The sequence below is a fragment of the Eschrichtius robustus genome, chromosome 1 (assembly GCF_028021215.1).
Source record: "Eschrichtius robustus isolate mEscRob2 chromosome 1, mEscRob2.pri, whole genome shotgun sequence".
Taxonomy (NCBI): Eukaryota; Metazoa; Chordata; class Mammalia; order Artiodactyla; family Eschrichtiidae; genus Eschrichtius; species Eschrichtius robustus.
Genome location: NC_090824.1, coordinates 27,014,248 through 27,040,685, shown reverse-complemented (window position 1 = coordinate 27,040,685; position 26,438 = coordinate 27,014,248). Strand labels below are relative to the sequence as shown.

The following is a 26,438-nucleotide window of genomic DNA, read 5'->3' as shown; positions in this document are numbered from 1 at the left end:
GAGAAGATTCTGCTTCTATCTGTGGCTACAGCCAGAGTTTCTGTTAGCTCTGTGCTTCTCTAAACAGCTAAAAACCCAAGAGATTTATGACAGAGACCACCCAGCTGCTGCATTTTTAACGATGAGAAATTTTGGGAAAATGCCAAGTAATCAAATAAAGACAGACTGACTGCTTTGTAGGGTGGGAGTTTGGCTTAACCCCAGTAGTAAGGTGTAGAGCTGGGTAATACAGATGCTTCAGATGTTGTGCTACACTTTGGTTAAGTCAACGTTTTGCAGATTTCCTGGCAATGTACATCATACAATGTTAGAGAGCCCCGGGATAAGGCATTGGGTCCAGCAGCCAGAGGAATCTGGTTTCTGGAGGAACACCTCAACTCCAAAGCCAGCATGGCATCACTGCCATAGGGATGCCCCCCGCTTTCGGACCATGTTGTTTCTGTTTCCATGTGGGTTCCTGCTGCATCATCTGGTGATATTTTGGTATAACTTGTATTTTTTTTTTTTGCCTTCATTTGCAAGCCTGCAAGCTTAAGAAGATCGATTTAGAATGGAAAATGAAGCCTTAAAAAAAGTACAGAGATAGCCCAAGTTTCTTCTCTTGCATGTGAATGTGATTTGACTATCACAGCAGTAAAAAAAAAAAAAAATTGAACGATGGGCACACTCATAAAAGAGCATATTAAAATTCTGAACCTCTCAAATCCACAGTGATAGTGAAGCAGTGTTATGACCTGTGCAAAATTTGAATTGCACAATACCTTCTGGAATAAAAAGATTGCATGTCAGGGGATAAGCGCCTTAGAGCTGGGCCTGCCTTGCAGAGGATGAGTTTGATGCCAGGCTTTTATTTCTAGAATTTTTGCCCAGATGTTTTTTTTCCCCCCATGGATTTGATGTGCTTTATGTGTATCTCCTCATTGACATTTGGTAGCTTTGCTGTATTTGTTAGGGGCAGCTATTCTGTTAACCTATAAAATTATTGATTGCTCTTTTCTTTCTTTGTTCTGTTAGTGATGCACCTCTGGACCTAAAGATTAAAGCCAGTATGATTTCAGATATGTTCACTGTTGTAGGTGAGTAGTAGTGTTTTCTGAAAACTCATATAAAAGTTAAGCAGTGCATCCATTTTGTCAGGTTCTGTAGGTGTTGCCAACTGGCGGTTTCTCAGCCATGCTAAATGTTTTGTACTAAAAAATTATATTTTCAGGGAAGTGTTTATATGTTTCTACTCCCCTTGTCTCCATCCTGCCCTGAGGCTGAACCACAACTAGGGCTGAGACCTAATTCCTGGGGCACAGGAATTAGGAGCTGAGGAAGAGAATTAAGCAAAGATCTGGAGAAAATATATTTTTCTCTGAGCTGAGATAGTGAAACCCACTGAAGAGGCTTTGTTACGAATGATCCTGGCTGTGTTTCTGCTAGGCAGTCTCTACTGGTGTCAGCACTCTTCTATAGTGGTTATAACTGAAGCAGCCAAGGAAGAAATCTCTTTCTGAGTAGATAAGCCAAAACTCTGAGGTGGAGATGGGCAGCCAGGTGGGTATGTTGTGGGTTTGGGGTTGTTGTTGTTTTAAGTACTCTAAAAAGACATGATAAAATACACTTGAAATGAACTAGCACTTGGTATACCAGCAAATGCTGTAAAACTTTGCTACCGTATTCTCCTTAGATGAGAATTTGCTTCCTTTTAGGAAATAAGTGAAATTGGCCCAAGCCTAATTTCTTAAGCAATGGGTAATCTACAAAGCCCATTTTGGAAGTTGCCAATAGACCACCTTAAGCAGTTCCAGAAGTGGATCCTATAACAGGACAAGACCCCTCACTTGCTTCTGGATTCTCCTGGTAAAAACAACATTATTTTCCAGTCACCATCCAGGAAGCCACTTTGAAATAACTTGTCTTTATTAACAACTGTGTGTTTTTAAACGGTGGTTTGCACTTTTACTCTGAAGTTCATCAAAAGTCTACATCTCTTTTTCCATCAGTATCACATTTCAGCTCCCCAGCTCCCCAAGGAAGGCTGATTTATCTGCATATTTTCCTTTCTTGTTTGCTCCAGTTGTGGTGGTTCGAAGTTCAAGTGGAGTATGTGTATGGGACAGTCATGCCTAAACCTCCTGAGGATGGATCTCTGTAATATTTATGACAGTGAAACTGAGTTTGTCCATCTAAAGGAAAGGTGCAGCTAAATCTGCTAATTTCTTAGAAAATGGCAGGTTTTAATATTTCCCATTCCCCATTCAGGGTTTGTATGTCAAGATCCTGCCCAGCGGGCATCAACCCGGCCAATTTATCCCACCTTTGAGTCTTCCAGGCGAAACCCTTTCCAGAAACCTCAGGTAAGCAAATTCAGCAACAGGAAGCCCCAAGGAAGCTTATTGCAAAGTGGCAGCTGTTGTCAATGAGTGAGTAGAAGCGCTATGATTATAAGGTCCCTTACAGCCGGAGAATTGGGGGACCATTCTAGACAGGAGGCAGTTGTATTCAGCCACAGCTAATAGCTTATGCTTTTAATGCTTTCAAACCAACTTACTCTCTGCTTTTTTCTTTCTTTTCTTTTGGCTTCTTTTTTCATTGTCTTTTCCTTTTTTCTTTTTCTCTCTTTTTAAAAATCACTTTCTGTTTTCTCAAATTGATATGCTCATAAACGAGGCACAGAGAGGGAATCTACAAATTCCTCATCATTACTCTGCTGTATTCTTTTTGATCTTCAGACTAGCTTCGCAGAGAAGATGCTCAATTGAAGTAATATCTTCTCTACGTGTGAGTCTCTTCACAGGGACCCTCAATGATCATGAGGTGTTGATTGAAGTTAAATGAGATAAATGCCTGCCGAAAGCTGTGCATGCGTGTCTGAAACATCATCTGACCCAGTGTGGCTCCAGTCTGCGTACTCTGCATTTTTGTTCCAGTTAAACCAATCAGCTCATCATTCTGCCTACCTATTCCATCATCTGATCAGTCCCCGCCCATCTAGACCTGGCTAGTTTCCACTTGTGTTTCTTTGCCTCTAACATTTCTTCTTATCCAGAAGGTCCACTTTCCTCCTGTCTTCCCATCTGGATTGATTACCTCACCTGCTCAGAAGTTTGGAGATCGTTTCTTATTAAATCCGTTCCACTCTGTCATGACCTTTTCTTTTCATTGCAGCATTATTTACTGGTTCTTTATTGCATTGTTTTGCATTCATTGACTTGTTGCCTTTAGAGTGTCCAGTACTCCTCTGCTAGATTGTAAGCTCTTTGAGGGCAGGAACAGCTGCTGCTTCTCCCTGTCCCTCCCCTTTCCCTTACTTCGCCCCTCCTATGTTCCCCGTACCTCCACTTTAGCCCTCCACCTCTCCCTTTTTTCCTCCCACTTCTCTTCCTTTTGCTTGCTGGTCTCATGTAGATTACTGCTACTTCTGTTTGCTAAGCTATGTACCATTATTTATTCACATAACTTTCCATTAGGACAGGGTTTGCAAACTCAAATGCCTCTAGGGGCTTCAGAGAGACAATGTAAAAGGGTAACTAGGGCCAGGTATGATACAGCTAAGAGTGCTGTGACTGCAGTAAACTGGGCAGTGCATGCTTCCTATCAAAAGGGCAGCTCTTTTACTTAAGTGCTCTGGCTGATCATTGCCATGCGTGAGTGTGGGCCAAGTGTTGTTAGATCTTCCTACTGTCAAGAGAAATCAGAAATCTTATTTTAAAATACTGGCAACAAGAGTTCAGTTTAAAAAATAATACTTTGCAGATGAAATATACCATGTCCTTGAGCTGGATTCAGTTTATTGGTTGCCTGTGACCTCTTGCCTTAGAATTATTCCCTATTAGCGTTAGTGCTGTGGTGTGGAACAGGGTGAACTGTATTTTAAGGGATATTATCTTAGATTAGAAGTGAAACCAGGCAACAGGGTTGTACTTGATCAGTACATCACAGATCAAAGGGTTTTCTTTAATTTTTTTTTTTTAATTGCTTTACAATGGTGTGTTAGTATAATTGCTTTACAATGGTGTGTTAGTTTCTGCTTTATAACAAAGTGAGTCAGCTATACATATACATGTATCCCCACATCTCCTCCCTCTTGCGTCTCTCTCCCACCCTCCCTATCCCACCCCTCTAGGTCACAAAGCACCAAGCTGGTAGAGGGTTAACCTAGGTGTACTAGGAAAACTGAATTTAGGCAATCGCGTTCCTTTGCAAATTGTTTTCTGCAGTATCTGTGGCAAGAGCCACAGGACTGTGTATAAAGGATTACGAATGTTTCTGTTCATCTTTAACAGTTTCTGCAAGCTCCACTCTAGGAGTAGCTGTATGTCAACCTTGGATGAATTGATCCCTTTTCTTAGCTTGCCTGTCAGCTTTTACTGGTGACTCTTTGCACGTAGTGGAGACTCTATTCACTGTTTGTTCTGCTTACTGGTAGGTAATGGCATGACTTCATCCATGAGCAGTCCACAGGACACTTACTTAAAGGCTAAAGAAGCTATAGATTACATGTACTGTGTGAGACCATTTTATCAGGTAGAATAGTTAACTTCAGGATCTTCAGTACGTGACAGTAGGATCGAGTTCTCAGTGGTGAGAAGGTGAAACTGGAATGGTTATACCGCAGGAGAATGCAGTGTGAACAATAATAAATGCTCTAATCTTTTGAGCGCAAAATATAGGGCTTTGGCTTTTGCTGTCTGCTTGAAGATTATTTTTGTCACCATAGATGTAGGAGTTGGAAAATACAGGCATGTTAGGAAAAGATAAGGCTTTATTCCATTTTTCTGTCTTTTATAGCGTCCAGTATCTGCACAGTTTCAGTCATCGAGCACCAAACAGGTAAGTTCTGGATCGTTTGGAGATTTCATTCAAATTTTTATCTCCATGCCCCAAATGAAAAGCCATTTAGCTTCACTGTTTCACAGTACCTATTTCATGCACCTGCTTTTTGAACAGTTTAATAATGTAAAATAGAATAAGTGAAAGTGAATGCACAGAGATCTTTTTGGATGTAGTATATAAGAGTAGAGGTTGCAGGAATTTATGAATCCTCTTTTTCTGATGGTGATTATGCTGTGATAGAGGCAGTTGAATTTAAATGATGAACAGAGTTTAGAGGCATATCTATTGTTCTGACCAAAATATTCCAGAAAAGAAATATCATAGTGCACAAGTAACCTTTCATTTGTTCAGATGTCTTATGAAACATACCCTTGTCAGTAGCTTAATATTGGAAATGTTTTCACATTGGGTATTGGGCTGTATTTGAGTTTTTTAACAGATGACTTTTCTTATATGTAGTGATTTGCAGTTTTATGAATCTTAGAAACTCTGCCATATTTGGTGTCTCAGATGCAACGTTTAAAATAAAGACAAAATATGTTATCTCAGTCTCTTAATGATCAGCATTTGTCCTCTTTCTATTCTTGTTAGCAGTATGTGAGATAAACTGTCGCTTTCTTCTATGCAGATTTTTTTTAACATCTTTTGAAGTGATAGGATTTGATGCTTTGATATGAGTGATGTAGATGCTCTCATTTATAAGTGTGTCACTTGCAATTATTAGTTCTTTAGTAAAAAGCTCCAATATATTTATTTTGGCATTTGTAGATACAGTTTCTGGTAAGCTTGGAAGCTTGAATTATAACTTTCTTAGCTACTGTTTTTAATACTTTTTTTAAAATTAATTTATTTATTTATTTATTTTTGGCTGTGTTGGGTCTTAGTTTCTGTGCAAGGGCTTTCTCTAGTTGCGGCAAGTGGGGGCCACTCTTCATCGCAGTGTGCGGGCCTCCCACTGCCACGGCCTCTCCTGTTGCGGAGCACAGGCCCCAGACGCGCAGGCTCAGCAGTTGTGGCTCACGGGCCCAGTCGCTCCGCGGCATGTGGGATCTTCCCAGACCAGGGCTCGAACCCGTGTCCCCTGCCTTGGCAGGCAGACTGTCAACCACTGTGCCACCAGGGAAGCCCTGCTACTGTTTCTGATAAAGTGATTTACATGGTTTATATGAATCCAAGAAATGAAAAAAAAGACTCACTGGCTGTGTTGTCTAGTATTTGGTAACACAAGTTTTGTTGTTTAGTTGGTAGAATGCAAAACTCTGTAATAGTATTTTGTATTTAGCAGGTACCTAAGTGTGCAAGCTGCTCTCCGTGGCAAACAAAAACCAAGGCTGTTGACTTCAAAGAGCTTACACTCTAAATATCTCTTGACCTAACCTATTTAAGGAGAACATTAAAGTACCGTTTCATAGCCTTCTGAATTTGACTCCAAAGAAGTGTCTTTGACACGGAAATCTAATCTTAATGTCCCATTACTCATTTTAATTCTATTCCACCTAGCTCCATTGCTTGAATTGCCATAAGTTGCAAATAACCTGTGGACGAGCAAGGCCTCTCTTTAGTGGTTATTTATTTCAACACTGCTCACGTGACACAAAGGCTTTCTGGCTTTATTCAGCCAACTGTAAACGTACTGAATTCTTCGACTCTTACTGTCTTTTGCAATGTTCTACCTTGTCCCTGTCTTTCTGTTAATGAAGCACTCTCAAATCCACAGTAGTTTCATCAGAGCTAAGTAAGAAAAGAGAAGAAACTTTCTGCTCTGGCCATTTAGACTGTGTAAACTTTTCTTTTTCTGGTGGTGCCAGATTGTGAAGTCACAGTTTTTTGCTTGTTGTCTTATGATTCCTTTTTAATCCATTATCTCTTTCTACATTTCTCCTTTCCTTTGAATACCTATGGTTCAACATTTTTCACGCACCAGAAATTACATTTCAACGTTCAAGCAGGTGATATGGTTTTGTGGAAAGAATGAGGACTTTGAAGTCAGATAGACCTGGGTTCAAATTTGAGCTCTGCCAGTAACTGTTAGACCTTGGGCATGTTCCCTTACGTCTCAGGCTCACTTCCCACATCTGTCAAATGAGGATAGTAATACGTACATGGACTTATGCTGAGAAAGGAATGATCAAACGTAGGTAAAATATTTGGGATACTTTTGGACACATAGTTTACCCTCAGAAGATTTAATCTCCTTCATACTTTTGAGTACTGTTTTGATTTCCCTTTTTGCATTGTCAGTATCTGGTGTTATTTTGATATTCATTTATTTATAGTCATGTCTTTTCACATTTACTGTCATCAACAAATGCAAATCAACCCAATTAATTAATTAATTAATTAATTAATTAATTATCCTCCCAGACATCAATACAGATTGTAAATAATGCTTAATCAGTACCTGATCACTTCCTAACTTGATTCACTGCTTCTTATCTTATCCTACAGTTGCATCTTTTAACTGTGTTCAGCTTTTGTTGGTGTATTTTATTTATTATATCATGATACTAAGTCCTGATTGGAAATATAATTTAAAATAAAAATTATATGAAGTTTTCACAAATGCTTCTCTAAAATCCAAAGACATTAAATATATTTGCTCTATTCCCCCTTTTTGTTATTTTGTCCTAAATAACAAAATTATAAAGCATGTTTTAAAATAAATAAAGCAGTCTCTGTACTACTATTCTTTATGAGCCCATTAAACTCTGAATGTTTATGGAATTTTTTCTTTTAATATTTGTTCCATTATTTTACTAGGGATTCAAGTTAGACTTACCAGGCGGTAATCACCAGGAGCATACTTCTTAAATTTTTGAAGATTGGTACCTCATTTGTTTTTTTTCTAATCCTCTGGTACCTCTCCTCAGTTCTTCATGATTTTTCAAACATAACTGTAAGTGGTTTTGGTAAGTTTTTTTGTTTTTAAAGCCAGTTCTGTTAATAGCAAGATGCATGTCTCTCAGACCTGCTGACTTACATTTATTACAGATTTTCAGAGGGTGCATATCTTTTTTTTAATGATTCAGCACCTCTTTTTTTTTAAATTTATTTTATTTTATTTTTATTTTTGGCTGCGTTGGGTCTTCGTTGCTGCACGCGGGCTTTCTCTAGTTGCAGTGAGCGGGGGCTGCTCTTTGTTGTGGTGCGCGGGCTTCTCATTGCAGTGGCTTCTCTTGTTGTGGAGCACGGGCTCTAGGTGCGCGGGCTTCAGTAGTTGTGGCTCGTGGACTCTAGAGCGTAGGCTCAGTAGTTGTGGCACACGGGCTTAGATGCTCCACGGCATGTGGGATCTTCCCGGACCAAGGCTTGAACCCATGTCCCCTGCATTGGCAGGCGATTCCTAACCACTGCGCCACCAGGGAAGCCCCTGCATATCTTTTTTTACTGTAACACAAACCTACTTACTTGCTTTCTTTTTTTTTTTTCCCCCTAATTTCAAAGTAGTACACTTCCGGTTATCATTATATGTAAGCCTTCTCTATTAGCCATTTTTGGTCTGTTTCCACCCAGATTTATTCATATGTGGTTTTTTTTGTTCATTTTCTTTTGTTTGACAGCACTGACTCATTTTGCTTTTTAAACTTGACTTGACTTTTTATTTTCTGAGTGGCTAGATGCATCACATATAAATTGAGCTATTTCTAGTCCATGTATTTTTAACACAGAATTCTAAGCTTTGTAAAGTTGAATTGGGAGGCTTTTTATTCTTTGTATGTGTTCTCTGTCAAGCAGATTTTTTTTTTTGCCCCTCAATTTTGATATCTTTGAGGATACCTCACCTTTTTTTTTCATATTCTACCTTTTGTCCAGTTCTCCTTACTGGTACTTGTCAGCTTTCTTTAGGGTGAGAACCATTTTTCTGATTCAACACCTGTTTCTTACTGCTGTGAGTGGGGGCAGGTGATTCCCTGTCTCAATAGTTTCACATTCTCAGCCAGTTCTTCCCTAGCAATGAAGGTTAGATGCGTATCGGTTTCTTCTCTGGGTATATTTCTGAGTCCTACGTTGTACTAATGATAATTTAACAACTTTGATGCATGTTGCATGGTAGAATTCTTACTGAGACAGTTTAAAGTCTATCTGAGAACCAGTAGTTTAAATCTTGTGTCATCTAGCCAGGGGCAATGGTTCCCTTTAAGTTTAGAGGAGCTTTATTCCCTTAGTGTATTTAGTCAATCCATTGCAATATGTGGATTTATTCTATCTACTACCGAGAGAACATAGCTGAGCTGATGTGCCCAAAGTCAAAACCACAGAATGGCTTGTATTTGAACTGCTTTGCTCTTGTTTTTGACAGTCCTGATGGCCTTTCAGATCATTCTGATTCCTTTTTTTTCTTTTGCTTTGCTTTTAATTTCCAAGTATCTCCTTGGCACTCATAAGCATTTCTGTTTTTTTTCTTTTTTTTTCATTATTATCCTTTCTTCTCCCCTTTTCCCTCTGCTTTTTCTCACCTGTGTCTATAATTCATTTGTTAAGAGCTCATTTCGTTAATAAATATTGGTAGGATTCAACCAGTGGTCTAGGATAGTAATGCTTTGTTGTTCCTGTATAAATACACTCCTGTATAAACCAGTACAGCAGATATTGTGTAGATTAAAAAAATTCTCTCATCTCAAATTTATTGAAAAGCTGAGATTGACAAAATATTTTTGACTTTCTAGTCTGATTATTTTCCACTGGCTTCCCCAAAGACACAGGAAACCTGGGTGGATTTTAGAGAGGCATATGAGATACCTAGACTTCGAGAGCTACAACTTTTCATATTTTTCTCCCTCTCAGCCTTCTTAATAGTTGACATTGAAGTAAATAGGTGAAGAGATTAAAGGAGTTTCTAGCCACATTTTTTTTTCTCTCTTGGAGTAGCATTGACCTTTTCTTTGTGCTCTGGTGGTATTTGTGGCAATAAAAGAATAAAGCAGTCGGTTTATGGGAGTTAACAGCTGGAGCATTCACCTAACAAGCACCATTACCCCTCCTTTTTCTAACCTCCCAAATGCCCCAGCCAGGAGCACCTGCTTGAACTCCTACATGCCCCACCCAAATAGCCCTCATGTAGGCACACAGTGGCTAGAGTTAGGACTGTGGACTGTGGGTAACACAAGAGTGGTTGTGAATGTACGTAGGAGACAACTCTTCGAAAATGACTGGGAGAGTTTTGGAGTGCTAATTCATTGTTTGGGGGAGCAGGTTTAGATGAATAGAGGAAGATTGCAACATCATTATAATAGTCTCAATCTCTGGAAGCCAGGAATATCATTCCATCGGGAAGCAGTTCCACAAAGATGAAAATTAGGTCCTAGAAAAGCAAAAAAAAGTCAAAAAGATAAGAAAGAAAAGTAAACAATAAATAAGCAAACAGAAAAAACCCCTAACGATGAAAAAACAGATAAGAGACTCAACGAACAAAAACAAAACAAAGACCAAAAAAAGGAAAATAATTTTTAAAAAATTGGATGTGCTCATTAGATGTTATACAGTAGTGACTTGATCCATGTTCTTATAAATATGACCATTTTTTAAAACTATTCTGATAGTTAATAACTATTTCTTAAAATATTTTTTCTTATTAACCTGGTAATACAGTTAGTTTATCAGCATTTAAAATAACATTCTTTCTATTTTAAAATGCTTAATCTTTATTTTTATTACATCATTAAAATGAATGCTTACTTCATATTGTCTTCTTTCACAATTCCGGAGGACTTCAAGATAGTCTTAAATAGTGTGAAGTGATTAGGCAGCTTGACTTTGGAGGATTTACTGCCAGGGGCTTTCTGATCAAAGCCATGCTGTCACATGTGAGGTAGATAAGTCTTTTTAGCAAACAATAAGTAGTGTGTGAAGATGACAAAAGTCCTCAAAACATCCATTTAATATTTTGGCTTTTCCAAGTTATATGCTAAATAAGAAGTCACACTTTAAAATTTTTTTTAAATAATTCTATTACTTATATTGATTCCCTTCTTAAATCTTTAAGCATTCTTCTTGATTTCCAACATGTGCTGTGTAATATATTTCCAGAGATCAGAAGGGAGCTAAATTTTTTCCCAAAATCCTCTTCAAAGTTTAATTCTAACCATGGTTGATCTATGTGTCAGCACATTATTCATTTATTTATTTGTTCAAAAAACATTTATTGATCTCCTACTCCATGCCAAGTACTGTTCTAGATGCTGAAGATACCACAGGAAAAGCTAAAAAGATAAAAGTTCCGACCTTCACTTGGTGCTTATATCTGCTGATTTCGTGGTTTTTCTTTCATGGAGTTGCCTATCAGAAAATCTGTGTTTTATAACTCCATGCTAGCTTTGAAGATTAGTATATATTGGTCTCCCTTGTGTCCAAAGGTAAAGCCGTTCATGGATGTTTATGTACAGGTGTGCATTAGTCTGCGTGGGCAGCCATAACAAAATACCATAGACTGGGTGGCTTAAACCACAGAAACTTATTTCTCACAGTTCTGGAGGCTGGGAAATCCAAGATCAAGGTGCTGGCAAGGTAGGTTTTGTTCTGAGGCCTCTTCTTTTGGCTTGTAGATGGTCACCATCTTGCTGTGTGCTCACATGACCTCCTTGTGCTTGCTCAGGCAGAGAGAGAAAGAGAGAACAAACTCTCTGGTGGCTCTTCTTTTTTTTTTTTTTTTTTTTTAAATAATTTATTTATTTTTGGCTGCGTTTGGTCTTCGTTGCTGCACGCGGGCTTTCTCTAGTTGTGGCGAGCGGGGACTACTCTGTTGCAGCGCGTGGGCTTCTCAGTGCGGTGGCTTCTCTTGTTGCGGAGCACGGGCTCTAGGCCAGTGGGCCTCAGTAGTTGCAGCATGTGGGCTCAGTAGTTGTGACTCGCGGGTTCTAGGGCACAGGCTCAGTAGTTGTGGCGCATGGGCTTAGTTGCTCCGCGGCATGTGGGATCTTCCTGGACCAGGGCTCGAACCCGCGTCCCCTGCCTTGGCAGGCGGATTCTTAACCACTGTACCACCACGGAAGCCTGGTGGCTCTTCTTTAAAGCGTATTAATCCCATCAGACCAGGGCCTCACCCTGATGTCCTCATCTGACCCTAATTACTTCCCAAAAGCCCCATCTCCACATACCATCACATTGTGGGGGTTAGGGCTTCAGCATAGGAATTTTGGGGCAACACAAACATTTAGTCCATAACAATGAGTACTGCTGAAAATGTCAAAAGTTAGTTGTCAAAAAGCCTTTCCATAGATTGTGTATACAAAGAGAAAAATAAACAATGGTTCCGGACAGTAGGACTTCTTCTGTCTGGTCAGAGTTACTTCCAGGACTCTAGAGAGACAAATTATACCCCCATTTCTTGGATTATTCCTTATTCTTCGTACTTGGCAGATTTATTTGTCTTATTTTATCAGTCATCTTTTTCAATAATAGTGTGTTCTCATGCTTCATACTATCTGATTTCCTTTGTTACCTTTGTATTTCTCTGCTCTCATAACATCAAAATCTCTTAAAACTTTTGTTTTCCAACAGCCTTCCTGATCATCATTCAGAAGCTGAAGTAGCCAGATCATCTTTGGGGATCCATAAGGAACATGACCCACTTGGCTGCCTCCTTGGAGTACCCAAGGCAGTCATCCTAGATCCAGTCTCTTGTAGTCTAGCAACTATAATGTTTCTCAAGTTGTAGCCTTTTGCTCACAGCTCTCTTCTGTGTCACTGATAACTTTCATCTCAATATTTGCCCCCTCAAGTTCTAAAACATCCCACTGTCCAACTTTTTCATCTGTGACATAATAGATCGCTCCTGTTTCTCGGTCTTTTTTTTTTTTTAATTTTATTTATTTATTTATTTTTATTTTTTGGCTGTGTCGGGTCTTCATTGTGTGTTTTTCTGTCTTATGTCTTACTTTTCCTAACTTTACTTCCCCAGTGCTGAAAAGAATATAGTTACTTACTGAAATAAATACATATTTAATCTTACGTTGAGGTTATTTTCAGATTTTTTTCCCATATCTTTCAAACTATTAAGTGTACTCTAAAACCAAGATTAGGAATAAGTACTAGCTTACAAAGCCATGTGGACATCTTCCTTTCTTTTTTTTATTTGTATCTCTCTCAACCCATAGTGTTTTCCTACTATTCTGTTTTCTCTTCTTTGAGTTTACTGGCTTTCATCTATTTCCCAGGGTTTCAGACTAAGAGATCAATTACAAAAAATGGGCTTTGGATTTGAGCTTATACATATTATGAAACATAATGGTGTTGAGGGACTGACTAGAGGGAAATGAAGAAAGATGATGAAAAGATATTTTTGTTTTTCTTTTTTCTTCTCCTTAGCGTTGCCGTCCACTCTCTGCCAGTGACGCGGAAATGAAAAACCTTGTGGGCTCAGCACGGGAGAAGGTGCCGGGGAAGTTAGGTGGTTCTGTGCTTGGTCTGTCAATGGAGGAGGTAAAGATAACTCCATTTCAGACCTTTATGGGTTAACATAGGCTTCAGTGAAAATTAGTGAGTGATTCGTAATATTCATGACCAACTCATATCTTCTACTGAACATGGGAGAAGTAGCTTTTAAAAAAAACAGCATCTTAAATGGAATTAATTTCTGCCTTCATGCTTCTTTTGTATTCTTGGTTCATAACTCTCTTCCTCTGTCCTGTTACCACATGGATTACAGTTTTTAAAATAGGTACTCATTTTATTTTATTTTCTCTTCCTCCCCGTAGATCAAAGTTTTACGGAGGGTGAAGGAAGAGAATGATCGGAGAGGTGGATTTATTCGCATATTCCCTACATCAGAGACATGGGAAATATATGGGTGAGGTGACTACCTTTTTTTAAAATCTGTACTTCAGGTCAAGAGAATTGGATTAATTGTGACACAGTATCATCACTGCTCTCCACATGGTGCCTTTCTTACATTTTTTGTTTATTTATGACAGTATGAATATTACTCAAGCCTGCATTATTCCTCCCTTTTTTCTAGTTTCCTTCCTCCTTCCTAACTGCCCACTAACCCATGGTTAGACACTGTCCTAAATTTTGTGGTTATCATTACCTTGATTTGAAAATAAAAATTGGTTTATCATCTATATGTGTGCTTAAACAGTAAATTGCTTATTTTTAATCGTCTTTAAGATCAAGTTTACATGTAGCAACATCCATTTTAAGTTTGATGATGAATTTTGACAAATACAGACATCAATTTAATCACCACAATTAAGATATATAACATTCCGTTACCTCCAGATGTCCTCTCATGCCCCTTCACAGTGAGTCCCCCCATTACCGTGAGCCTCAAACATCTACTGACTTGCTTTGTATCACTATAGTTTTTCTAGAATTTTATATAAATAGAATCATACAGTATATATTTTTTGATGTCTGGATTCTTTTGTTTGGCATAATGTTTTTGAGAATTATCCATGTTGTTGTGTGAAGTAGTAGTAGTTCATTCCTTATTATTGTTATGTACTATTTCATTGTATGAATATAGCACAATTTGTTTATCCATTCACCTGTGTGGAATGTTTGGATTGTGTCCAGTTTTGGGCTGTTCTGAAGAAAGCTGCTATTATGAACATTTATGTACAAGTCTCTGTGTGGATATATGATTTTATTTTTCTTGGATAAATACCTAGGGGTGGAATAGGTGGGTCCTATGAAAAGGGATAAGAGAGAGAACCATTTTACATTTTGCCAACGATGAATGAGAGTTCCATTTGCTTCCCATCCTTGCCAACACTTGGTATTGTCAGGCTTTTTAATTTTAGGCATTCTAGTGTGTGTGTAGTGTTTCTCTGTAGTTTTAGTTTGCTGTTCTCTGATTAATAATGATATTGAGCATTCATGTGCTATGGGCCATTTGTGTATCTTCTTTTTTCCATTTTAAATTTTAAGATTTTTATCTTTTTATTATTGTGTTATAAAGGCTCTTGATACAAGTCCTTTCCCAGATATTTACATTATAAATATTTTCTCAAAGTCTGTGGCTAGCTTTTTCTTTTTTATAACAGTGGCTTTCAAAGAACAGAAGTTTTAAATTTCAGTGAAGTCCAATTGACCAATTTTTTTTTAAGGTTTATGCATTTCGTGTTTTCTAAGAAATCTTTACCAATGCCAACTTCACAAAGCTTTTTCTCTTTTGTTTTCTTCTAGAAGTTTTGTAATTTTGGCTTTTATATTTAGGTCTATGATATGTATTGATTTAATTTTTATGTGTGGTGTGAGGTAAGGGTTGACATCCATTTCCTTCCATATGGATGTCCATTTGCTCCAGCACCACTTTTTGAAATTACGTTATTGAATTTAACTTGGCATCTTTGTTGAAAGTTAACTGAAATATATATGTATGTATATTTCTAGACTTTATTCATTTTCACTGATCTACATGTTTGTCTTAATATCTGTAGCTTTATACTAAGTCTTGAAATTAGGTAATGTAAGTCTTCCAACTTTGTTCTTTTTCAGAAGTATTTTGACTATTTTGTGTCCTTTGTATTTCCAAAGAAATTTTAAAATTTCTTTGTCAATTTCTACACAAAAGTCTGCTGACTTTTGATGGACATTGCACTGAACGTATAGATTAATTTTGGGTGAGTGGATATTTCAGTAATGTTGAATTTTCCAATCCATGAGCATGATACATCTCTCCATTTATTTAGGTCTTCTTTGATTTCTGTTAGCAATGTTTTATAGTGGTTTCCAGTGTAAAGATCTTGAACATGTTATTAAACTTATCACTTAGTATTTCATGCGTTTGGATGATATTGTAAATGTTATTTTTAACAGCTTTATTGAGTTATAATTGACATACAAGAAGTTGCATGTATTCAAAGTGTACAAGTTGATAAATTTTCACATATGTATATATCCATGAAACTACCACCACAATCAACACAATGAACATATGCATCACTACCAAAAGTTTCTTTGTTCCCCTCTGTAATTCCTCTCTCCTGCCCCTCCTTTTCCCTCCCCTGCCTATTCCTGTCCCCAGGCAGCTACTGATCTGCTTTCTGTCAATAAAGAGGAATTTGCATTTCCTAGAATTTCATAAATAGAATTCTATTGGTTGTTCTCTTATTTGCTTTTCTTTTTTACCTGGCAAGATTATTTTTTGATTCATACATGTTATAGTATGTGTCAATGGTTTAATTTCTTTTTATTGTCAAGTAGTATTCTATTATAGGCATATATCAGAATTTGTCTATCCTTTCATCTGTTGATTAATATTTAGGTTGTTCCCAGTTTTTTGTTATTGTAAAGAAAGACTCTGTGAACATCTATATAGAAATTTTTGTATGGAACATGTGCTTTCATTTCTCTTGGGAAAATACTTACTTGTGGAATGACTGGATCATATCACTGTATATGTGTAACTTTTTAAGAAACTGCCATATGGTTTACCATTTTACATTCCTATCATAAATGTATGAGAGTTCCAGTTCCTCCACATCCTCACCAACAGTTGGTATGGTCAGTTTAATTTTAGCTCCTCTAGGAGATGTGTAGTGATATCTCATTGTGGTTTAATTTGCATTTTCCTAATGATTAATGATGTTGAGCATGTCTTCATGTGCTTGTTTGCTGTTCGGTGATCAAATATTTTGCCCATTTTTTAAATGAGGTTACAATCGAGTTGTGAGAGTTCTTTATATTTTCTGGATATAATTCTTTTATCAGATGTGGGCTTTGCAAAGATTTTGTCCCCCAGTATGTTACTTGTGTTTTCATCCTTTAAACAGTGTCTTTTGAGGAGCAGAAATTTTTAATTTTGATTAAGTCCAATTTGTCCTTTTTTTCTTTTAATTACTGTGCTTTAGTATCTAAGAAATCTTTGCCTATCCCAAGTTTTCTTCTATTTTTTTTAATAGAAAGGTTGTAGTTTTAAGTTTTACATTTAAGTCTGATCCATTTTGAATTAACTTTTGTATATGGTATAAGATATGGATCACAGTTCTTTTTTTTTCCAGATGGATATCCAGTAGTTTTAGCACCATTTTTTGAAGAGACTACCCTCTCTCCATTGAGTTGTTTTTCACTTTTGTGGAAAACTGTTTGGGTCTATTTCTTTATTTTTTATTCTTTCCCATTGATCTTTTTGTTTTTGTGCCAATACAGTGCCACACTGTCTTGATTACTGTAGCTTTATAAAAAATCTTGTTCTCACTTTGTTCTTTTTCCAGGTTGTTTTGGCTATTCTAGGTCATTTGCCTTTCCTTTTGGATTTTAGAATTAGTTTGTCAGTTGCTACAAAAAAGCCTGCTTGGGATTTTCATTGGGATTGTATTGACTCTCTAGATCAGTTTGAAGAGAACTGACATCTTAACAATATTGAGTCTTCCAACTCATGAACAAGGTATATCTGTCCATTTATTCAGGTCATCTTTAATTTCTCTCAGCAGTGTTTTGTAGTGTTCAATGTACAGGTCTTTTACATTTTTTTGTCAGATTTCTTCCTCAGTATTTAATATGTTTTGATGCTATCGTAAATGATTTTGTTTCGTTAATTTCAGTTTCTGATTGTTTGTTGCTAGTACATAGAAGTACAAATGATTTTTCCATATTGATCATGTTCCTGTAATCTTGCTAAACTCACTTATCAGTTATTGAAAGTTTTTGGAGATTCCATTGGATCTTCTGCCTAGTTGAAAATGTTGTCTGTGAATAAAGACAGTTTTCCTTCTTTGTTTCCAATCTGGATGTGTTTTATTTCTTTACTCTTGCGTGATTACACTGGCAAGAACCTCCAGCACAGTGTTGAATAGGACCAGTGAGAGCAGACATCCCAGTCTGGTTCCTGTCTAGGGTAAGCAATTAGTCTTTTGTCATTAAGTATGATGTTAGTTTTAGGTTTTTCATAGATGCCGTTTATCAGATTGAGGGAGTTCCCTTTTATTTCTCTTTTGCTAAGAGTTTTTATCAGAAATGGATGTTGGATTTTGTCAGTTGCTTTTCTGCATCTCTCGACATACTCATATGGTTTTTCTTTTTTGGTTTGTTAATATAATGAATTACATTGATTTTTGAACGTTAAACCCAACATTTCATTCCTGAAATAAACTCTGCTTGGTCATGATACAGTATCCTTTTTATATATTGTTGAATTTGATATGCTGAAATTGTATTTGGATTTTTACGTGTATGTTCATAAGAGATGCTGATCTGTAGTTTTCTTATAATGTCTTTGGTTTTAGTATGAGGATAAGATATATAAGATATTTCAGTCTTTGGTTTCTGGCCTCATAGAATGAGTTGGAAAGTGTTCTCACATCTTCAATTTTCTGGAAGAATTTATGGAGAATTGGTATTATTTATTTCTTGAATGTTTGGTAAAATTCACTGGTGGAGCCATCTGGACCAGTCAGTTCCAATTTCTTTAAGAGATATAGGACTATTCAGGTTATCTATCTCTACTTGAATGAGCTTTGGTAGTTGGTGTCTTTTAAGGCATCTGTCCGTTTCATATATGTTGTATTTATAAGCATAAAATTGTTCATAATATTCACTTATCCTTTTAATATCTATAGAATCTGCAGTGATGTTACTTTTCTCATTTCTGATATTGGTAATTTGTTTCTTCTCTCTTTTTATCCTATTCAGTCTGGCTAGAGGTTTATCAATTTTATTGATCTTCTAAGACACCCAGTTTTTAGTTTCATTTTTTTTTTCTATTTCTTGTACATTGACTTCCCCTCTAATATTTATTATTTCCTTTTTTTAACTTACTGTGGGCTTCATTTGCTCTATTTTTTTCTCCTAGTTTCTTTAGGTAGAAGCTGATGTCATTGATTTGAGACCTTTCTTCTTTTCTATATGTGTTTTAAGAGCTGTAAATTTCCTACTAAGTACTGTTTTTGCAGCTTCCCATACATTTTGATTGTTGTATTTTTGTTTTTATTCTGTCTTTGGCCTGTGGGTTTTTTATAAGTGTGTTATTTAGTTTTCAAATATTTGGGAGTTTTTCTAGAGGTTTTTCTTTCAGTGATTTCCAATTTACTTCTGTTGTACTGAGAACATATTTCGTGTAAGTTGAGTATTTTAAAATTTACTGAGACTTGTTTTATGGTTCAGAATTTGATTTATCCTGGTACAATGTAACATGTACATTGAAATATATATATTCTGCTGTTGTTGGCTGGTGTGTTCTATAAATGTCCATTAGGTCAAGGGATTCAACAGTTTTGTTCAGATCTTCTCTATTTTTAGTAATTTTATAATTATCAAGAGTCTGGTGTTGAAATCTCCCATTGTAGTTGTGACCTTGTCAGTTTCTCCTTTTGGTTCTGTCAGTTTTGCTTTTTATGGATTTTGGAACTCTGTTATTAGGTACATCTGCATTAGATTTGTTATGTCTTCTTCATAAATTGACTTCTCTATTGCTATGAAATGTCCCTGTTTATCCTGGATAATGTTCTTTGTCCAAAAGTCTATTTATCTGCTATAATATACCCACTCTAGCTTCCTTTTTTTTTTTTTTTTTTTTTTTTAAGTTTAAGGTGTATAGTATAATGATTTGACTTACATCATGAAATGATTATCACAATAAGTTTAGTGAACATCCATCAGCTCATAGAGATACAAAGTTAAATAAATAGAAAAAAACTAAAAGAAAAACTAAAGAACTCTTAACAACTTTCATATATAACATATAGAAATATTACTTCTGTTTATCATGTTGTACATTACATCCCTGGTACTTATTTATAACTGGAAGCTTGTACCTTTTGAATGCCTTCATCCAGTTCCTTCTCCCCTCACCCCTATCCACTCCAGCTTTCTTATGGCTAGTGTTTGCATGCTGTATCTTTTTTCATTGTTTTACTTTTAATCTGTCTTGTGTCTTTATAGTTAAAGTAGATTTCTGTCAGAAAAGGAGGTCCTGCCATCTGTGGCAACATGGATGAACCTGCAGGGATAATGCTAAGTGCAATAAACCAGACAGAGAAAAACAAATATTGTATGATTTCACTCATTTGTGGAATCTTTTTTTAAAAAAAGAAAGTAGAACTCATAGAAACAAAGTAGAATGGTGGTTGCCATGGGCTGGGTCAGGGGAAATGGGAGCTATGGGTCACAGGGTACAAACTTTCAGTTTTAAGATGAATAAATTATGGGGATTTAATGTACAGCATGGTGCTATGGTTGGGTTTAGATATGCCAAATGACTATTTGTTTTCCATTTGTCTGATGTGTTCTTTGTTCCCTTTTTATTTTCCCCTGCCGTCTTTGGATTAACTCATTTCTCTTGCCTCTTTAGTTTGCTTTTTTTAAAGTGTGGTTGCTCTAGGGTGACAATATGCATCTTTTACTTACCACAGTGCACCTTAAAATAATGTTATACTATTTCAGGTATAATTTAGAAATTTTACAACCAGTATAATTCGATTTCCCCCTCCTGTCCTTTGGGCTATTATTGTCCTACATTTTATTTCTATATAAGTTATAAATCCCATAGTACATTGGTTATTTTTGCTTTGAACAGCTTAAGGAAATTTAAATATGAGGGAAAGTCTCATAATTACACATTTACTACTATTTCCTCTGCTCTTCCTTCTTTTGTGTTGATCAGTTTTTTATCTGGCATCATTTTCTTCCATCTGGAAAACTTCTTTTAGGATTTATTGTAGTACAATCAATTCTCTCAACTGTTGCTTGTCTTAAAAAGTCTCTCATATCGATACTTTCAATTTTTGAAAGATTTTTTTCAGTGGTTGTAGAGTTCTGGGTTGGCACTTTGCTCCCAACACTTTAAAAGTGTTTTGTTATCTTTTGACTTGCATTTTTCTGATGAGAAGTGTGCAGTAATTCTTACCTTTGTTCTTCTGTGCATAATGTGTCTCTTTTTCTCTGCCTGCTTTTTTTTTTTTTAACATCTTTATTGGAGTATAATTGCTTTACATTGTTGTGTTAGTTTCTGCTGTATAACAAAGTGAATCAGCTATATGTATACATATATCCCCATATCCCCTCCCTCTTGCGTCTCCCTCCCAGCCTCCCTATCCCACCCCTCTAGGTGGTCACAAAGCACCGAGCTGATCTCCTTGTGCTATGCAGCTGCTTCCCACTAGATAGCTATTTTACATTTGGTAGTATATATATGTCAGTGCCACTCTCTCACTTCTTCCCAGCTTATCCTTCCTTCTCCCTGTGTCCTCAGGTCCATTCTCTACGTCTGCATCTTTATTCCTGTCCTGCCCCTAGGTTCTTCAGAACCACTTTTTTTTTTTTTTTTTTTAGATTCCATATATATGTGTTAGTATACAGTATTTTGTTTTTCTCTTTCTGACTTACTTCACTCTGTATGGCAGACTCTAGGTCCATCCAGCTCACTACAAATAACTCAATTTCGTTTCTTTTTATGTCTCAGCCTGCTTTTAAGATTATTTCTTTATGACTGATTTTCAATAGTGTGACTATGATGTATGCCTTGGTATCACTTTCTTCTTGTTTCTTCTACTTGGGATTTGTTGAGCTTCTTGGTCTGTGGGCTTATAGTTTTCATCAAATTTGGAAAACTTTTGGCCATTATTTCTTCAAATGTTTTTTTCCATTTCCCTCCTCTCCTTTTGGTACTCTGGTTACATGTTAAATTGGTTGATGTTGTACTATAAGTCTGGCTCTGTTCATTTTTTTATACTCTTTTTCTTTCTTCATTTTGGATGGTTTTCTGTTTCTCTGGGTTTGTCAGTTTAGTCATCTTTTTGTCTGCAGTGTTAAATCTTCTATTAATTCTATCCAATTAAATGTTCATTTCAGATATTTTACTTCTCATCTTTACAACTCCCATCTATTTCTCTTTATATCCTCTTTTTCTCTTTTTTTACAGTGATTTTCATGATTTCCTTTAGATTCTTGTGCATATATTATGTTTATAGTAGCTGTTTTAAAATCTTGTTCTCTCTGTCATTTCTGAGTCTGTTTCTATTGACTGATTTTCCTCTTGTTAATGAGTTATAGTTTTCCTGTTTCTTCACATGTACAGTGATTTTTAAAAATTAGATGTTTTAATTGGACATTGTAAATGTTGTATTGTTGTGTTTGGATTTTATTGCTTCTTTAAAGCCCGTTGAAAGTTTTTTTTGTGGCCATACACTTAAGTTACTTGTAGATCAGCCTTATCTTTTTCAGCCTCATTTAAAAGCATTTTTATGGTTTGTTTAGAATAGCTTTTTGTTTAGGTGTAGGATAGTTCCACTACTGAAGACTCTTTTGGGGTGTCTGTTAAATGACCCCCATATTCAATGAGATCTCTCCATTCTGGCTGGTGGGAACTCAATCAATTGGCAGCCCTGTGTGAACTCTGGAAAGTATTCAGCTTACACTTTCTCAATGTTCTTTATCCTGACAGTTGCTCCTTGCACAGCCTTGTGGACTTTCACCCTATGCCTGAGTAGATCTGTATTCATCCAAAGACTCAAAGGGTCCCTTGTGATGACTTTTTTGATTTCTTCTTATACGTAGCTTCTTCCTCTCCAGGGCATAGCTTTGAAAATTTTAGCGCTTCCTAGAACTTTGACCTCTGTCTTCTCAACACAGAGACTCTTGGGTTCTACTTGAATTCCTTCTCTTTCTGCACTGTCTGGAATTGCGTCTGGGTGGGAAGGTGGAGCAATCAGAGGGCTCCCTTTATTTATTTCCCCCTTTCAGTTATCACAGTCCTGCACTGCCAGTTGTTTCATGTCTGGAAACAGCTGTTTCATATATTTTGTGTACTTTTCTAGCTGTTTATGGTATAAGGGCAGGTCCTATAGCAGTTATCATCTCATATGTAGAAACAGAATTCTGTTGATAAGTTTGTATTGCTTTTGAACTTTTTCTAAAAAACAATGGCACACTCTATGTATTCTTCCTTTTTCATTCAATATTATATTTTTAAGGTTCATTTTGTTACATGTAGCTAGAATTCATTCTTTTTCAGTGCTTTATTTTATTCTTCTGTGTGTTTATACTGCTGTTAAATTTCCCATTCTCTTGTTGATGGTATTCGACTTCTTTCTGGTCTTTTGCCGTTAAAGACTGCTGTGCTCTAAATATGCTTATATGTGTCTCCTAGGTATATATCTAGGGATGGAGTATATCTAGGGCCATAAGATATGTGAATGTTCAACTTTAAAAGATAATGCTAAAAAAAAAAAAAGGTAATGCTAAATTGTTTTCCAAACTGACTATATAAATTTATACTCCTGTTAGCAGTGCCTAGGAGATCCCGTTGATCAGTATCTTCTCTAACATGTGGTACTGTCAACTTCTTAATTTTTGTCAAAATACTGAGTGTAAAATGGTATCTTATTTTGGTCTTGATTTGCATTTCTCTGATTACTAGTAAGACTGTACTTCATTATGGGGAACACATTTTTCTTCCTCTGGTGACTGGCTTCTGGTTGGGACATTAGTGGTTCTAGGTAGAGCCAAAACTTAGAGGAATAAAAGAAAGAACTAGTTCTTGTCTGTTTTGTTTTGAAAACCCAGCTGTTCATAGAGAAATCTTTTTATCTTGCAAAATATTCTATCCATGTAGTTTAGTTACACCTTACAAAGACCCAGGAATTCAGCAAAAAGATATTGCTTGCCTTTTCAAAATTAGACATTTATCTTTTGATACGTTTTTGAAGAGGTTGAATATTTGCAGTTACTAGACAATATATCTTTTAATTAATGAAAGTGGAATCCTCTACTCTTAAGTTTTCAAGAGGCAGGACCCTAATTTGAGTACCTTTTTCTAAGGAACCAATCACAGATAATGTTGGGGTCTCTTAGGGAGTCCAGTAATGATACCTTCCTTTACTGGTTTGGTTTTGAACCAGTTGAGAAGACAAAGACTAAGATAGATGCAGGCCAAAATAATCACTTTCCATACTCCACATTGATAAAGTCTAGGTTGGGAGACTTGATTATATCTATCTGCAAGTTAATGCACTTTCTGTTGACCCTCAGAATTGGACAGATTTACATACCCATTTTTAGGCAAGGTTAGACTGAGCTGTGCATCAGGAACACCTGACCCTGTAGGAGCACCAGAGGATATGTGCTTCCTAAGGAGAGATTATCTCCCCAGAGAAAGAAGGGAGAAGCTTGTTGAATTTTTTCTAAATTACCAACCTGGTAAATCACTCCATCTCTCCTGGGACCTTTGAGAAAAGTGGAAGAGAGCACCAAGACTTTTAAACTAATTGAGTTATTTTCATGTAGTGTGGGAAAGATGTATTTATCTGCTAACAAATATGCCTTTTTAATTAATATGTATTTATTGAATATCAACAAGTAACTAGCACTATGCTTGGTGCTTTGGAGTAACAAATATTAGATGGGATCCTGGTCCTTTGAGAGTTAACAGTATTGATTATGGAGAAATTACTTATACATGTAATAAAAATAGCTCATATTTGTATAGCTCTTTGTAATTATGATGTACTTTATACACATCATTGTTATTCCCATTTTAATGATAAGGAAAATAAGGCTCAGTAAAGTAATGTGACTTATCCATGATCACACAGTGGGACTTGATTCAGGTATTTGAACTCCAGATCCTGCTTTTCCCCGCTGCATCATGCTGCTTTCCGAGAAGAGAAATTTTACTCTATGAGACAGCGTTTGACAGGTCCCTTAGGCATATGGTGAAGGCGGAGGTAGAAGGCCAGGACAAGGGCACCTCTGTAGACTTGGAGCAGTCATATCAGGGAAGGCTTCACGCAGCACAGTGGACTTGAGCTGCTTCTTGAAGGGTGGATTATGGATAAGTAGAGAGGGTGTGAGGAGAAGGTGTCCAGACAGAGGCAAAAGGACCAGTGGGAGGTGTGGTGTGAGAGGGTTATAAGGAGACTTGTCTGACTGTACTTTAGGACCCATGTTGGGGAACTGTGTGGAGAAAGGGTGAATGAACTGATGGTATAGGTGACCCAACTTTTGAAATCTTGTAAGAGAAAGTATATGCCTCCTGCAGTTGGCATCAAGGAGCGATTGAAAGCTTTTGAGAAATAAGATGATTGAAACAATCTGTCAACATTTTCATGCCCTTTATGCATCTCCCATTACCAGCTTCATTTGACCTCTTTTCTAGCTATAAGTGATTTTTGGTGGTGGTTTTATTTTTGTCTTTCAGTTTTATTTTTTGAATTTAGTATATCAGCTTTTATTAGTCCAAGAAATCCTGACTTTTCTTTCTTTTTATTTTCTAATTTAAGTCCTCTTTATTCTTTTCATTTTATTGTATTTTCTGCTATTCTAGTATTTAATAATATTTGAGCAACTATCTCCTCCTTTGTCACTTTAGAGACTATGTATTTTTAGAAACAGTATATAAATAACCTGTCACTTTTGTGCTTGATTCATGTTTTTATTTCTGTATTTTCCCCTTCAACTAAGCTTTAAGAAATAACCAGTTCCCTCTTTGTCTTTCAGGTCCTACCTTGAACACAAGACCTCCATGAACTATATGCTGGCAACACGTCTCTTCCAGGACAGGTGGAGTTTTGCTAATCTTATAAATTTAGTAGGACTAGGTCACAAAATTAAGAGAAAGTACATGCAAAAGAAGGAAAGAGGCCTTATAAAAGTCTTCAGTAATATCTGATAGAAAGAGCCTTACAGAAAATACAATATAAAACCTCATTTTTTCAGAATTCATTAACTCTGAGCACTTTGTAATATTTCCAGATGCTACAAAATTAAACCGTAAAGATCTTTAAGCAATCTTAACACATACCCTAAAACTTGTCCTTCTTAAAGGAAGGACTTTACTCAGTGCCTTTTTACTTTCAGACACAATTTTAACAGACATGATTATCTGTTTTTCTAGACTAGACGAGATTAAAAGGATCAGATTAGAAAAGGTGGAGGGGTGGTAATTCACAAAATAAATACAGTGAGAGTTGTAAGAAATGACAACTGATAACCTCAATACAAGGGAAAATAGGGGAGAAATGATGGAAAGCAGACACTGGAATTCAAATAGCACAGCAGTCAGGGACTGCTTAGTCCCACATACTTTTGTTGCCCCTGAGACATAACTGCATTACAGTACAGTTCAGTAATTGACTAACAAGGAACCTTAGTTATTTAAAGAAATCTGCATTATTTTCAAGGTATGTGTGCTTTTTTTGTGGAATTCTTAAAAATAGATACCCAGATTCCAGCCATTTCTTGTAATTTCATTATCCACTATCAGGAACTATATGGGATTTCCAGTTTCTCTCTGTAAATTTGTGGTTATTACCATTGAGTAATTACACTGTGTAGCTTCTAACGAAAGAGATCTTGAGATTTACTTGGAAGACGTAGAAGCTCAATTCTTTATATATAAGCTGGTCCCAGTGCCCCACCCCCTACGTCCTCCCTGGAAAATTTTACAAGGCTTCTTTATCCTTACTTTTCAGACATTATACCGAGGTGTGTTCTGGCGTGTTACTTTTCACTATTTTGCTTTTGCGGTGGATGAATCCTTTCAGTCTGAAGATTTAAGTCTATTAACTGTGGGAGATATTCCCCTTATCCTGTCTTTCCTCTCCTTGTGGAACTTCTGTTAGATGAAATTTGGATCTTTTGCTCTATCCTCTGTATTTCTTTACTTTTTTCTCATGCTTTTGATCTCATTGTCTCTTAGCTTTAAATTCTTGGAGATTTCTTGAACTTTGTCTTCTAAAATT

At 36.5% G+C, this 26,438-nt stretch overlaps 1 protein-coding gene across 11 annotated transcripts in view; it reads left to right on the top strand.

Moving 5' to 3' along the window:
* Positions 1 to 26,438, top strand: part of TTLL5 (tubulin tyrosine ligase like 5) — a 302,536-nt gene that overhangs the window by 70,776 nt on the left and 205,322 nt on the right. For 8 of the 11 annotated variants that reach the window (XM_068542220.1, XM_068542214.1, XM_068542257.1 and 5 more), the window contains 6 exons: positions 1,015 to 1,076; positions 2,248 to 2,342; positions 4,777 to 4,818; positions 13,126 to 13,239; positions 13,515 to 13,606; positions 25,195 to 25,257. In XM_068542220.1, coding sequence (XP_068398321.1) covers positions 1,015 to 1,076; positions 2,248 to 2,342; positions 4,777 to 4,818; positions 13,126 to 13,239; positions 13,515 to 13,606; positions 25,195 to 25,257 — 468 coding nt within the window. The remainder of the gene's footprint in view (positions 1 to 1,014; positions 1,077 to 2,247; positions 2,343 to 4,776; positions 4,819 to 13,125; positions 13,240 to 13,514; positions 13,607 to 25,194; positions 25,258 to 26,438) is intronic. The other 3 variants (XM_068542242.1, XM_068542226.1, XM_068542235.1) reach the window with 2 other exon arrangements.